Source organism: Dreissena polymorpha, chromosome 3, assembly GCF_020536995.1.
Source record: "Dreissena polymorpha isolate Duluth1 chromosome 3, UMN_Dpol_1.0, whole genome shotgun sequence".
NCBI classification, from domain to species: Eukaryota; Metazoa; Mollusca; class Bivalvia; order Myida; family Dreissenidae; genus Dreissena; species Dreissena polymorpha.
Genome location: NC_068357.1, coordinates 112,533,529 through 112,547,605, shown reverse-complemented (window position 1 = coordinate 112,547,605; position 14,077 = coordinate 112,533,529). Strand labels below are relative to the sequence as shown.

At 33.6% G+C, this 14,077-nt stretch overlaps 2 protein-coding genes and 1 non-coding gene across 29 annotated transcripts in view; 2 read left to right on the top strand and 1 right to left on the bottom strand.

The window, feature by feature from the left end:
* The window catches only part of LOC127871061 (uncharacterized), a 161,791-nt gene that overhangs the window by 87,985 nt on the left and 59,729 nt on the right, over positions 1–14,077 (top strand). The gene's annotated exons all lie outside the window — the stretch shown is intronic.
* Positions 1–14,077, bottom strand: part of LOC127871060 (endothelin-converting enzyme homolog) — a 123,533-nt gene that overhangs the window by 57,499 nt on the left and 51,957 nt on the right. For 24 of the 27 annotated variants that reach the window (XR_008045078.1, XR_008045076.1, XR_008045081.1 and 21 more), the window contains one exon: positions 3,559–3,616. Coding sequence is in view for 9 of the 27 variants with exons in the window: in XM_052413691.1 (XP_052269651.1) it covers positions 3,559–3,616 (58 nt within the window). In the remaining 18 variants the exon portion in view is untranslated. Of the gene's footprint in view, positions 1–3,558; positions 3,617–9,021; positions 9,218–14,077 lie in introns of all 27 variants that reach the window. The other 3 variants (XM_052413694.1, XM_052413697.1, XM_052413695.1) reach the window with 2 other exon arrangements.
* Positions 148–236, top strand: Trnav-gac (transfer RNA valine (anticodon GAC)). Its single transcript is given in 2 exon segments — positions 148–184; positions 202–236. It is a non-coding gene; the product is annotated as a tRNA-Val (tRNA).

Here is a 14,077-nt window from a genome sequence, read left to right as displayed (position 1 = left end):
AGTACGATATTTGACGACCTTTCGCGCAAGCAAGTTTATTGGAAGGCGTAGTGGTACGAAAACGTAAAAGGTATTAGTTTATTAATAGACGTATAATAACGATCGCTATACACAACTTCACCAAATAGCAGTACATAAATGATGTCGGCCGGAATAGCTCAGTTGGGGGAGCGTTAGACTGACGTTGTTTACGTAACAATTATCTAAAAGCCCCGGTTCAATCCCGGGTTCCGGCACGAACGGAACAGTTCGGCGTCTGACAATTTTTTTCAGTCAGGTTAATAATTATAATAAAGCTTTATTTTATGTAGACATTTTAAAATCCATTTTACTACAATTGGACATTTTTATTAAAATTAATGGATGCCGAGTGGTGACAACGTTCATTAAAATTTCTTACATCACTTAAATAATAAATAATAAAAAATACACGTGTCTTTATATTAACACATAAATGCAAACAACACATCTATTATCCATGTATTTTTATGGTTGTCTATCATAGGACCTACCACATATAGAGCGCGAAGCGCGACACGTATTATTGATAATAACAATGAGTTGCGATAAAGGAAGCAGACGCTTATCAAGGAGGAGCTGTGTCCCAGCAACCCGTTTCCCTAGAGTCAAGCACTTCTCGGAGTGTTTTTTTAAGAACCACATATAGAACGCGAAGCGCGACACGTATTACTATCCATGTGGTATGGGCCCTTTAGAATTATCCGACCATTACGTCCATAGTTATCTTCCTTAGAATTTGAGAAATTTTGAAATCGTTGTTCGAAGTCCAAAATTTTCATCCGATTGTTCCCAATCTTGCACAGGTTTTATTCATCAATGAGGACCCAACCCAAACTCTATATGAGCAATATCGGACCATAAGTCCAGAATTATGTCTCTTTGAATTTAAAAATAAAAGTAAAAAACTGCTTGGTTAGGTGATTATGTCAACATTTTTCATCAGATTCTTTCCAAACTTACAGTGTCTTCATACCAATGAGCATTTTTACCTCATTTAAAATGAGAAACATCGGGACAATAAGTCCAGATTTTTTTTCTATTAAATTTGACAAAATAAACTTTTCCACTTGTTTAAAAGATTTCACAACTTTCGTCTGAATCTTTCCAAACTTGTTAGGTGTTTTTATATCAGTATTACTCGAACCCTATTGAACATGATGAATATCGGAGCAATAAATCTATTATGATCTTTTACTGAATTTCAAAGTATTGTGAAATGCAGCTTCTTTATGCAGTTCACAGTTTTTATTCTTTTTTTTTTCAAACTTTTACAGTGTTTTTATATACTCAACCCCTATCGTAAATGAGCAACGTAAGAATACGTTCAGAATCATCTCCCCTTGAAGTTGAGAAAAATATGAAATTACGCTAACAAGATGAAGTAGATTTTTTAAAACCTACACAATTCTGTTCCATTAAAGAAAACTGCACACGGAAGTCAGTAAAAAAAGGAAACCAATGTAAATAAAATGAACTATGAAATAGTTGGGGGTTACAACACAAAATCATAGATAATGGTTATTTGGGAGTTATAACACAACACCATAAATAATGGTTAATTGGGGGTTATAACACAAAATTATAGATAATGGTTATACCAGTATCTTTTTCTATTTTGTTTAAAATAATCGGCCAATATTGATATTTATAGTAGAAAAAAATCGTTCCATGTAACTTCATTGTGTGCCTTTTACACTGAAATTCCTGACGCCCTTTGATGCTTTGCATCGGACCAATCTCTGCGTGCACAAGCGTGTATGATTTCATTAGGAAACAATTCCGATAGAGCCAACAAAGCGACACTCATGCATGAATTGGTTTAGCGGCATCAGGAGCGATTAAAGAGAAAGACGATGGCGTCTTCGGTAACCATACCAGACGCGTCGATCACGGCTAAAGTTTATTTCATGCAAATATTGTTTTACTGACGGGATACGTGTAAGGGTATATAATTATGTCTTTTGTTTTTATAAGCATAATTTACAGATCCACAGTCATTAATCTTATGAATATATCCTCATATATAAAAAAAAGAATAATTTGGTGTAAATTTTGCTGTTAGTATTTTCCTTTCGATCTATGATATGCATTTTTCGAACGTTGTATGTCTTTACTGAAACATTCTTGTTTTACTACACACAAAATTCAAAGGGATCATACATTTCTGTTGTCATAGACTGTCATCGTGGTCGATGTTCACTACTTTATGTAGTTTTTATTGGTTAGAATATTAAGTTTGTCATAGAAAAGAGTCAATCCTGATATTGGATTAAATGTCAGACATCTTGACTCATCCTAATGAATCTTTTCGCGTTCAAGAGCTCGTATGATTAAATGAGGACACCCATCAGATTCAATCCCAAAAAACCCACTCAGTGGGGTGAATTAATAAAATGCCACTTGAAGCGAAATGCAGACAAGAAGAATTTTCTTTACTTACAATAGCAAAGATACTCATCACGGATAAATCAGGTAAATATATATTGTCTTACAACTGTGAAACATTTACTGTGGGCATGTATAACCCTTTACCACTTAGATACGTGTTTAGACGCATTTGTAGTCCCTTAAAAATTTACATTTAATTAAATACCTTTCTTACTAAATTCATGTTTAAAAGGCTTCATTTCCAACCCTTAATTAGTGATGATCAGCAAAGAGCATAAAACCTGAAGATACTGTGAGTTACTCGCAGGCTGTCCGGGTTTTAAGCTGGTTGCAAAAGCCATTGCTTACGGGGAAAAGGGTTAACATTATGACCCACATAAAACGAGACGGAATAAATTGTGTTTGTTTGTCATTTTATCAATATAACATTTATGTACGATTAAGCTTTGGTGATAAAACCGTTTCCTTTCGATATTCACCAAACTTTATGAAAACGTTTGTATAACTCATTTTGAAACCAAGGCAAGACACAACACGACTTATTGATATTACCTTACGATTTTTAAAACAAATACGAGCTAGTAAATAAAGAGTTATGGTCATTGATGTTTATAGATTGGCCCTCGCCGTCTAAGCTACATATGATTATTTAATAAGCATCTGATGTAAACCACAATAAACTGATGTAAACCACAATAAACTGATGTAAACCACAATAAACTGATGTAAACCACAGTAAACTGATGTAAACCACAATAAACTGATGTAAACCACAATAAATTGATGTAAACCGCAATGAACTGATGTAAACCACAATAAACTTCAATTTTAATTTCAAGATTCATGTTTGCACAACATGCGGATACGTGCTAGTGCTCAATGTGACAGAGTGATAATTCACGCATTTGTGACTACTAAACGTTACGCGTTCCATTTTTTTAGAAATAAGCAACAGCTTTGCGTCCTAAATCCACCATCGTAAGCACTTAAAGTAGTGCGATGTGAGTTTGAAGTTTTTCAGTGATTTTATTAAGGTCGTTCTTTGCACAAACTGAAACAAGAGCAGCTACGCATGTATACACGTAGTTATATTATTTGCAGTGATAAATAAATGAAGACATCTCATCTTTAGGTTTGGAAGTTACTTACCTTTATGTTAGCTCTGCCATTTTCGTTTAATGGTTCGCTCTCTTCGATGCAAGCCGTCCTGAAAATATAAACCGACTAAAGTGTACGGTTTGTTGCTTTACATTTCTTGAGTACGTTGTTTTGCAACGGAACCAACGGAATATAAGTATTGAGGTTGCTAAGTAAAAAAAAACTGAATAATAATAGTTATACATATAAAATAAAAATAGAAATACATAATATCCCATGCATTCTTCTAAAGATCCGAATGAAATCAAGCCGTTGGCATAATTTATTGTGATTTAAAGTGAGACAGTCACATAAGAATCGTATGTACATATTTGTTATTACTTCAAATAAATTGAACACGATAACGCATGTAACTATTATTGGTGCGAAGCAAGATACGCACACATGAATTGTCATAAAGAAAATTTTCTCAATAAAACATCTTGGAACATCATGACCTGCTGGAAAACATATTTATTATATCGTCAAGAACACATATATAAAACAAAGTAGAAAAATATTTAAGACAAGACCTGCATTTGTGAGACACAATGCACCCTTCCCCCGCGTTTCGCTTTGAAGCCGCATCGCAACTATTTTAGAGAAATATTCTAAGGCCCAAAACATCGCCAAAAAGCAATAGGCGGGAACGAAACTCACACTTCATCTGTTAGTCATGTAGGTAGAGTCACATACCAAAAAATCAGCGCAATATCCAAAAGAGTTTCGTTAAAAACCTCCGGAATACGTCGAAGGCCCATAACGTCGCCCAAAATCATTGGACAAGAAATAATTACACACTTCATCTGTAGGACATGTAGGTAGACTTACATACCAAAAATCAGCTTAAAATGTGGAAGAATTGCGTAACAAGATCTCCAGAAAATACTTATTATAGAGAAAATTTCCAAGTCCAAGAACCATAACTTAAACAAAAATCAAAGGACCGGAATGAATATGACACTTCATCTGTAGGTTATGTAGGTAGACTCACATACCAAAAATCGACCCAATACCTTCAAGCGTTGTGTAAGCAGTTTTTACTAAAATCCTCCGCAAAATGGTAATTACAGAGAATTTTTTTAAAATCCAACGCACATAACTTGGCCAAAAATCAATAGTACGGAACGAATACCACGCTTAAACTGTAGGTCATGTAGATGCCGACAAGACGGACGGACGGACAGTGCGGCTGCTTTATGCCCCCTACCGGGGCGTACAGATAATTAAAACAAAATACATGATAAATTTAAGCAAACGCGCACTTCGAACAAGATAAACATTAAAATCTCAGAAAATTTCAAAAGGCAGGAAATGTCTTGTCATAAATATTAATTTGCATGCTCGGGGAAATAAAGGTTCCTTCAGTAGCGGAAACTAACTGATTACTGGGATGCTCGAGCGGAAATAATTCTAGATTAAGGTTCCTAAGAAACTTCTGTTTTTGTCAGAATCGCAAATTAGGCGAATTAATGGAGAGATAGCCGTCTAACTAAATCTCGCGAGATGCGTTCGGTCAATTCGTTCCGAATATACACATGATAACTGGTGGAGCATAGATGAGAAGCATGGTTAATGACCAAGTTTCGCTATTTGTCATACCTAAGTGGGTTGGTGTTATATACGTATACTAAAGAAATACTTTAACGAAGATTGTACACATTTAAACATAGATCTTAAACAATTTCATGAAGATGTGAATTCATACTGTATATACACATAATTTTGTAGTCTTTGTTATTTTGCAGCACACTGTCTTGTAAAGACTATTTCACAATCCATTAAAAATGATTTGTGGATCCTCTCTTTTTCTCTACCTAACAGTATCATTAGTCGCAAAACGCTGAATACTTTTAAAACATTCCGCACGAATTCATAGAAATAGCTAACAAAAGTAATTCCAATAAGTCATCCGCTTGAACATGTAACATGAAAAAGTTGTCAACAGCGGAAATGCAGGAACATGATTAATCGCACAATCAGTTCAAGAGGAAATGTCGTTTCATCAGGACAACACACTGAATATGTTCACCATAATAAAATATTCTAGTAGTCGTTGCAAAAGTGATCGGAAAAGGATTAAATATATATACTGAGTCTACACCGAATGCGTACAATAAGCACGTGATCTGTATATTTTATAATGGGAAACAATAAGAACTGAATTGTGGCAATGCGCTTGTTCACATATTTTGGTGTTCATCACTGTTGACAATGCCAGTTCAAAAGCGAAAATACAACTAGAACATAAATTGTAACACCAGATACCTTATTACCATGGTCATCATTAAGCAAATATGTCAGTTCAGAAATTTTGGATCGGTAGAAAAAAGTTTAAATAAAAACATTCACATGTAATCTATAAAAAAAACTGTAACGACCGAAAAAAACATGCAGATGGACTAAAAGCCAAACGCGAACAACCTGTCTAAAATTTCTTGTAAAGGTTGAAATTGCACATTTCAAGATGAACATGTGGACGTATTCCGAAACAAATAACTGTGTATCACCGTGGGTTTATAGATACAAAGAATAGCACAATGTGATGTTGCATAAATCCATGATCATTGCTGTTGTTGCTATCGAAGTATTATGCAATTCTGCAAAAAGCGAAACGAAGTCCTTACACATACAAACAGTTGTTTAAGTATTTTCCATTATTATGATTCATGTGTCATAACAAAATATTAAAGATGTTTAATGTGGTACAATATATAATTACTTGGCAGCCGACGGGAACCATTTCAGCTTACAATATTTCCCTTCAGCTGACTCATGTTCAGATGGAAACTGTTTTAAAAACTAAATCGTTGAACAATTATGGAACACTACTAATTTGGCTAAGTGACTGAATTTGCATGACCGCACTGGTAAAATACATTGAATTCTCTTTTGAGGAACGCTTTTAATAATGGGAAACGTGGTTGAAAGATGCATTAGCAATCATCGAAAAGAGCTTAAATATATCCCATTGTCACGCGAAATACCTAAAGGGACGAATGCGTCTGCAGTTCGGAAGAAACAAATTCGGCAACTATATAATTGTTTGTTTGAAAAGTTAACAGAAGCATGTATTTTCTCTAAATTTCAGAGATTGTTGTTAAAATAAAATTTATGTGAGAAAGCAATGGTGTGCCGTAGTTACAATTATTCACAATGTATCCTATATATTAATTTGTTTGTGATAAAAGCAAATAATTTTGGATAAGTAACATTATTACCCAACTGATGTAGTACATGTATTTACTAAAACGAAGTCCGTTATGGACTACACAATATAACTGAATTTATATTTATATTAGTAAAATATTGTATTAAAATGTCTGACATAATAAGTATTGCAAAAATAATTACAATAAGATTTTTGAAAGAAGCAAACACATATACTAGTGATATTTTAAAAATATGATTAAAGATAAACACAATTTATACTCATAAAGTCAAACAATCGATGATCGATAATGCGAGTTATATTAAACCAACGTATTTTGCTAAAATTTCTTCATATGACGCAGAAAAAATGACACCAGATAAACACTTAACAGAAGCAAACATACAAGCAACAAACGATTTAAAACAAAAATGCAAATATATATACCTCTGTGGCATTGTTGCTAACGACGATCGCTTATGTCATTCGTTTCTTACTTTTATTTGTCAGAACATAAGTGTTGAGATCAGTATGGATAAAACGTGACTCTAACATCACTTGCTACACAGTTTCATACAAAGAAACAGTTACGTAAAGTGACACGTTGAACTGATCTATGGAATAACGGCGCTTTCTGTGATAATCCGATTTTTATGCACGCGGAATAAAGACGACATTGCAAGTTTGGAGAACCTTTCGGTTCTAAAATATTATTTCCAATATATGGCAATAAATCCAACGACATCATTAGGAGAGACGTTTGTGTTACTGTTTCTTAAGTCAAGTTTATACCAGTTACCTGAAATAAGTTGGGGGTCAACGCAGTTGAACATATACTTCAAGGAATGAAATCTTTTGATCAATCATGTTACACTTCGGATACCGTCTACAGCGAATATCAGACAACTCGATTGAGATTTGAAATAGTGTGCTTAAAATAAGAAATGCATACGTCTTATCAATCCGAAATTTAGTCAAAGTGAGAATACGTTCGATGCTTAAATGAAACATCAATACTTCAACAAAACAATAGTGCAATTATATTTTATAATAAAGACACCAAATACAAAACATAACTAAGAACATTTTTGTGACTTAATTATATTCCGTGAAATGCTGTGTAATTAACTGATCGAAATCTTGCTAATGAACCATTCTTTAATAGCCATGCTTATAATTATTCAGGTTTATTGCCAATTGAATCAAACATTTATCAAAACATCAAACACATATCCTCAGATAGCATAACCATTATGAGAAGAAATTAAGACACTGACATTTAATTAATGGTGTGAAGAGCGACCATGAAAAATGAACCATGGAATAGCTACATTCGTTTTGAGACACATCTTAAAACTAGATATGGCAATTTCATTCCTGAAATAACAATCGATGTTTTTTTTTTATAGAAAACATTGATACGAACTGACATATTTTAATGAACTACCTATACAAAGGTAGGTTTGATCGGTAAAGGTCATTATTAGTTTTATGAACTCGTTTCCAAAAATGCAGCTTTTTGTCTTTTATTACAAAATATAATAGTCAAGCTATGTTATAGGCTTAATATGAGCAGACACATCATTTGGTAATAGCTGTGACATTTTGAAAGAAGATGTATGGTTCCTATACACTGCACTCCTCCTCATTGAGATCTACCTACTAATTAAGTTCGAAGTTGATACCTCATACGATTGTCCAATTAAGCTTCGAACAAAATTAAATTATAAAAACGTTATGTAGGAAAATATCTCAGAAAGTCAGCAAGCTGTAAGATCTTACAGTAGCGAAGACAAAGCGTTAGCAGTAGAAGCAAATAGAGTTACTTCTTATCGTGTTATCAGACCTGTTTTAAATATACATGTTTACATGTTTACAAACATTTACGGTGCTACAAGAAATACTGAATATTTACAATTGGATATTGACAAGATGCATAACCAAGCAAACATATTTTATGGAGATGTGTATAAATGTAACAACAATATGTGGCTTCGTCAGACTGTTTGGCAATCGGTCTCTAGCAATTAATAAAATACCTTGTTCTATAATGAGGTTCATTTCTTGCTGATGCAACTGCCTTTTCGGTTGGATTATATTTGTTATAATATGTTGTTCCCTCTCAAATTACGACAAATGAACACACAATATTATATACTTTTTTCATTCTACATTTAATAACATTTAATTTCGTCATTGTGTCGTAGAACTAAACACATGGAAATCATTTGCCTTTTTCTTTGTATGGGCATACCGAGAGAGCGATGCAATTATTGTTAATGTCTCTATATTAACTCCTTTTTGATAATCAATGAAATACTTACATTCAAGAAGTAGATGTGAAAGTCATAGGAAAATCCTTTCGAACAGAGTTATTGGCCGTCGAATACGATACAGTCGAATGATGAGTTGACCCTTAACCCATTTATGCCTAGCGTCTAGAAAAAAGGCCTTGGCAAACATGATGAAGGCATGATGCGGCGTCTCATCAGGGTCTGCGCTGTTTGCTTAAAGAAATTTCTGTAATAAATATTCTAAATATAGAAATAAATATAGTACACATTTCTAATTTTTGGAAATAAATTGATCCAATTTAGAAGGATGGGAGAGTCCAATAGGCATGAATGGGTTAATCTTGCAAATCGGTATTTTCGTTCAATACATGTTTTGGGTTGTTTTAGACGTCATGGATGATAAAATAACAACACACCTGCATGTATTGTTACATAAACAAAGCCAGGAATAACGTTTGATTAGGTTTCCAGCACATCACATAAAAGCATTCAACCAATCTGATTTCTGCCATATCTGGTATCATGTCTTTTTGTCCTTCGGTAACATTGTTGTAAACGTTAGCTACAACGAAATCGGGTTGTTGGTCACACATACAAGGCATTGCACGGGTGATCAATCAAGTGTTAAACCAATGTCTATAAGAGTGGTTCGCACATTTGTCATCAAGACACTAATTAAAATTGGATCACATAAGGCGACATTGCTGATGAAATGAATGACAAACGCAATCAGATGGCATGTCCTCCAAACGATACATAAGTACTGTCAAAAGGTCTTCATATAGTAAATTAATGTTTGTCATTTTGTATTGCCACAACGTTTAAAATCTGGCATAAGTCCATCAAGTTTCCACGTTGCCACTACGTTTGAAAACTGGTATAAGTCCATTACGTTTCCACATTGCCACTACGTTTGAAAACTGGTATTAGTCCATTAGGTTTCCACATTGCCACTACGTTTGAAAACTGGTATTAGTCCATTACGTTTCCACATTGCCACTACGTTTGAAAAATGGTATAAGTCCATTACGTTTCCTCATTGCCACTACGTTTGAAAACTGGTATCAGTCCATTACGTTTCCACATTGCCACTACGTTTGAAAACTGGTATTAGTCCATTACGTTTCCACATTGCCACTACGTTTGATAACTGGTATAAGTCCATTACGTTTCCACATGTTCGACCAAAACTGAAGCATTATGATTCACAGCAAATTTTAAAATCACTTCAGTTGAATGTGTGTTTTATTTGGCTTTATACAAATACAATGAAACCAGAAATACGTATTCACCAATCAAACTATTTTAATTGATAAGTTCCTTTGTATATTGCGATATCATATGATGATGGTTCTACAAATAAAACATGGAAATCGATTTAAGATATTTTACACAGCAATAACTTTTTATTCTGAACATATGGACGTTTTAAAATATAGAAATATGGAATAAACATCTATTACGAAGGCTCAATAAATATCGCCTTAAACAACGCCCGTCACTTGCAACGCTCTGAGGATGTGTTTTTATGATTAGCCATTTGTTATATGTAAGAAACTTTTAAGAAATAGTACGAAAATACCATTAAATTAACAAATAACCCGTATGGAACATATGCCTGTCCTGATTTATAGTTGATGTATAAAGGCTGAAATAAATTACTGTTGGCTAAATATATATTTACATTAAATAAAACATGTGTTATTTGACGATTAAAAAACGTACACAATATACTCAGTCAATCACCGATCAAACTTACAAGAAATACGTATTAATCATTATTCCAGTTAATGAAAGATGAACCATTGATACGGTACGTGGTTCTCAAACAATACAAGAGTCAGTGGTCACTTCGAGCAAATAAAGTTTAACTACTTAAAGGGGCCTTAACACATATCTCATAGGCATGTATTTGAGTTTGTCATTAAATCCTTCATATCGATAAATGAAAACATTGGATCAAAAAAGCTCCAGTAAAAAAATCAAGAATAAAATTTAAAAAAAAAAAGAAAAAAACTCAAGAAGGCTCGGACCACTGACCCCTGGAGTTCTGGAGTAAAGTAAAAGTCTACCACTTAGACCACTCGACCATTCGTGCTAATACAATGAAGAATGTATTGTATACTTTATATAAGCAATCCTCTAAAAAAAGTTTCACAAAATATAACGATAACAGCAGAACTCTCCAAATTATTCATTCGTTTCGTGTGCAACGCTTTATAATTTTCAGGTTTTCAAATCGTCTAAAGATGCATATGATGGATATTTTAGAGCATGTTAAAGGGTCAGTATTACTGTCTCCTCACAAATATCATAACTAAAACGAAAATTTGCGAATCTGAAACAATTTTCTTTATTTTGTCAATTTACCAAAACGTGAAAAGGTCCCTTTAACATTACTCTTGGAGATCATCCTTAAATTAAAAACTTTTCCCAAGTTCGTTAATCTGTCTGTGTGGAATTGAACCCTCATTTTGAATGTTGTTATAATGCCGGTTAACTATACATACTTTTAATTTCTTATTCTTAAGCAGAATTATATATACTTGTTTTAGAAATGTGTAATATTTGTCATTACAGGTCGAACTTATCGACACAATTAAACATGGTAATAAATAGTTGCATTACATTAACACTCTATGTTCATGCGTATGAGTCGCGTTGGCTAAAGCATACTACTTCGGCTAACATACTAACGACTTTTCTGTTGCTAGCAGCACAGAGAATAAGGCCGTTGCCATACAAATTACTCGTGTATCTATCTTTTCAGAGCTGAAACCTAATTTAATGCACAATTGACAACACAATACGCTGGACAGTGCCTTCGGGATGAGACAATGACATGATGGATTGCGGATCCAATTCAGATGTAAATCAGGATCCTGTTTACAACAAAATAGAGATGTGTCGATTAGATATCGGGGGGGGGGGGGGGGGGGGGGAATTCAAGATTCAAGCCTATACCAACAAGTAGTGATGGTATTGCACTATATATTACATATAAATTTGTGTTGAATGTTTTTGTTTTCTGAAAAAAAAGAAGGATAAGAAGTTTTAAAAGAGCCTCAAAATTTGGAATCGCTCTAATTCCAGCTCACTTTACATAGAAAATGGTATTAACATTTTTGCTCGTACATACAGTTTAAACGATCCTCTTACGATTTTCCATTAAACAATTAAATGACTTCCATACACAAATTATATTTGAAAATGCAGTAACATATATTTGCACTAGTTACAAATACGATAAAAAGGTTAATGTACACGTGACCGAAGTTTTTTTTTTATAGATAATATATGGAATATTTTGAAGAAAAAACAACAACAACAGCACAAGGATCATTCATGATTCGAAGACTTGAAAGAAACAAATCACAATTATCGAAATTATTGGAATTAATTTAACCAGCGGGGTTTGACGTTAAACGCAAATAAATGTCGGACTTTGGGCGCACAGAGATGGCGTTAAGCAAAAATATGAGGAAAAATATGAAGAAATATGAGTTACAAAATACATGTTTTTATGATAAACCATAGATGTGCACGCCAATTCACTTCACCGAGGTTCTAAATCTGAGTAAAATTATACTCTTATAACTTCAATAAAAGACTGATAGTCCGCTGATATCTACGTATAATTCTAATGCGAAGAGACATACAGAACTAGTTTCCTCTAACAAATCTTAAAAAAATACTGTTAGGTTAATACATGAATATATTTTTTCATGAACTATTTTACCACAAAATCTCGAAAATACATGATATATTTTACAGTAGACCTCGCCTGTGTAAAAGCCATCCATAAGGTGTTCAAAACTGGGGACGAAATATCTTTAGACATAAACGTTTTAGGCGAATAAATTGTAGACGAGAAAAAAAATTCGTACACATAATCAGACAACTGATTGATTGTGTATCTAATAACATCGGCAATGACATTGTAGCCAATTCAAAAGAGTGAACTTATTACAAGGCTAAAAAAGACTGCGTGGATGTAACAAATGGTGAGATTATATTATAAAGAATGTCATTTCAAAGTTCGGGATAAATATTTTCTTTAAATTGCACTTTTTTATTTTAAATTATATAATGAAATCAAACATTGAATAACCTATATCCATGGGAAAATAGGCTTTTACAAATGCTATTTAGATCATTTCTAATGCGTTATAGACGCAAATCATTTGCAGTCTTGGTACATCACCAGCTGCAGTCACTAATTACAATTGCATTGAATTTCATTATGATAGCAATATACAAAAAAAATAAAAACCAAATAAAAATTGAATGGCAGTCATTGGCAGGCGAATCAGAGACAGAGATTAGTGTAATACAGGTAAACTATCTGAATCACAGAATTCCAGTAACGTAACTCAAAGACAATTACACTTGACAGACTAGACATGTGCCATTCGCGAATTTTCTTATCTGGATCCGTAATTTTGTGACACGCTAATTAATTTCCCTGCGAGAAAAGTCATGATATAGAGCGAATATTAACCCATTTATGCCTAGCGTCTAGAAAAAAGTCCTTGGCAAACAGCGTAGACACAGATGAGACGCCGCATGATGCGGCGCCTCATCAGGGTTTGCGCTGTTTGCTGAAAAGAATTTCTGTAAGAAATATTCTAAATAAAGAAATAAATATACTAGTCATCTCTAATTTTGGAAATAAATTGATCCAATTTAGAAGGATGGGAGAGTCCACTAGGCATAAGTGGGTTAATACGATATAAATTCTAATCATTTGCTTGCGGATGTGGCTGGAAAGTGAGCGGCATTTTATTAATTAATACAAGTAATAAAGGGTATACACAGGCGAAAAATATCTTTATCGGCATGGACGTCGCCATCTTGTTTGCCAAGTGATTACTCCCACTTGCTATAGATGCGACTGATAATTCTTATTGAATGTTCAATGTCGTTCGTAAAACGCCTAATTAACAGTTGTTGACATGGTGATGAAAGTACATATAGTTTATGCTGTCTTCTTATTGTGCATTTATATTTAAGATAATGGCACCTTTAATAGGGTATTTCATAGGTTAAGTCTTCATTCAGTAAAAGCTCTGTTTCATAAATGTCC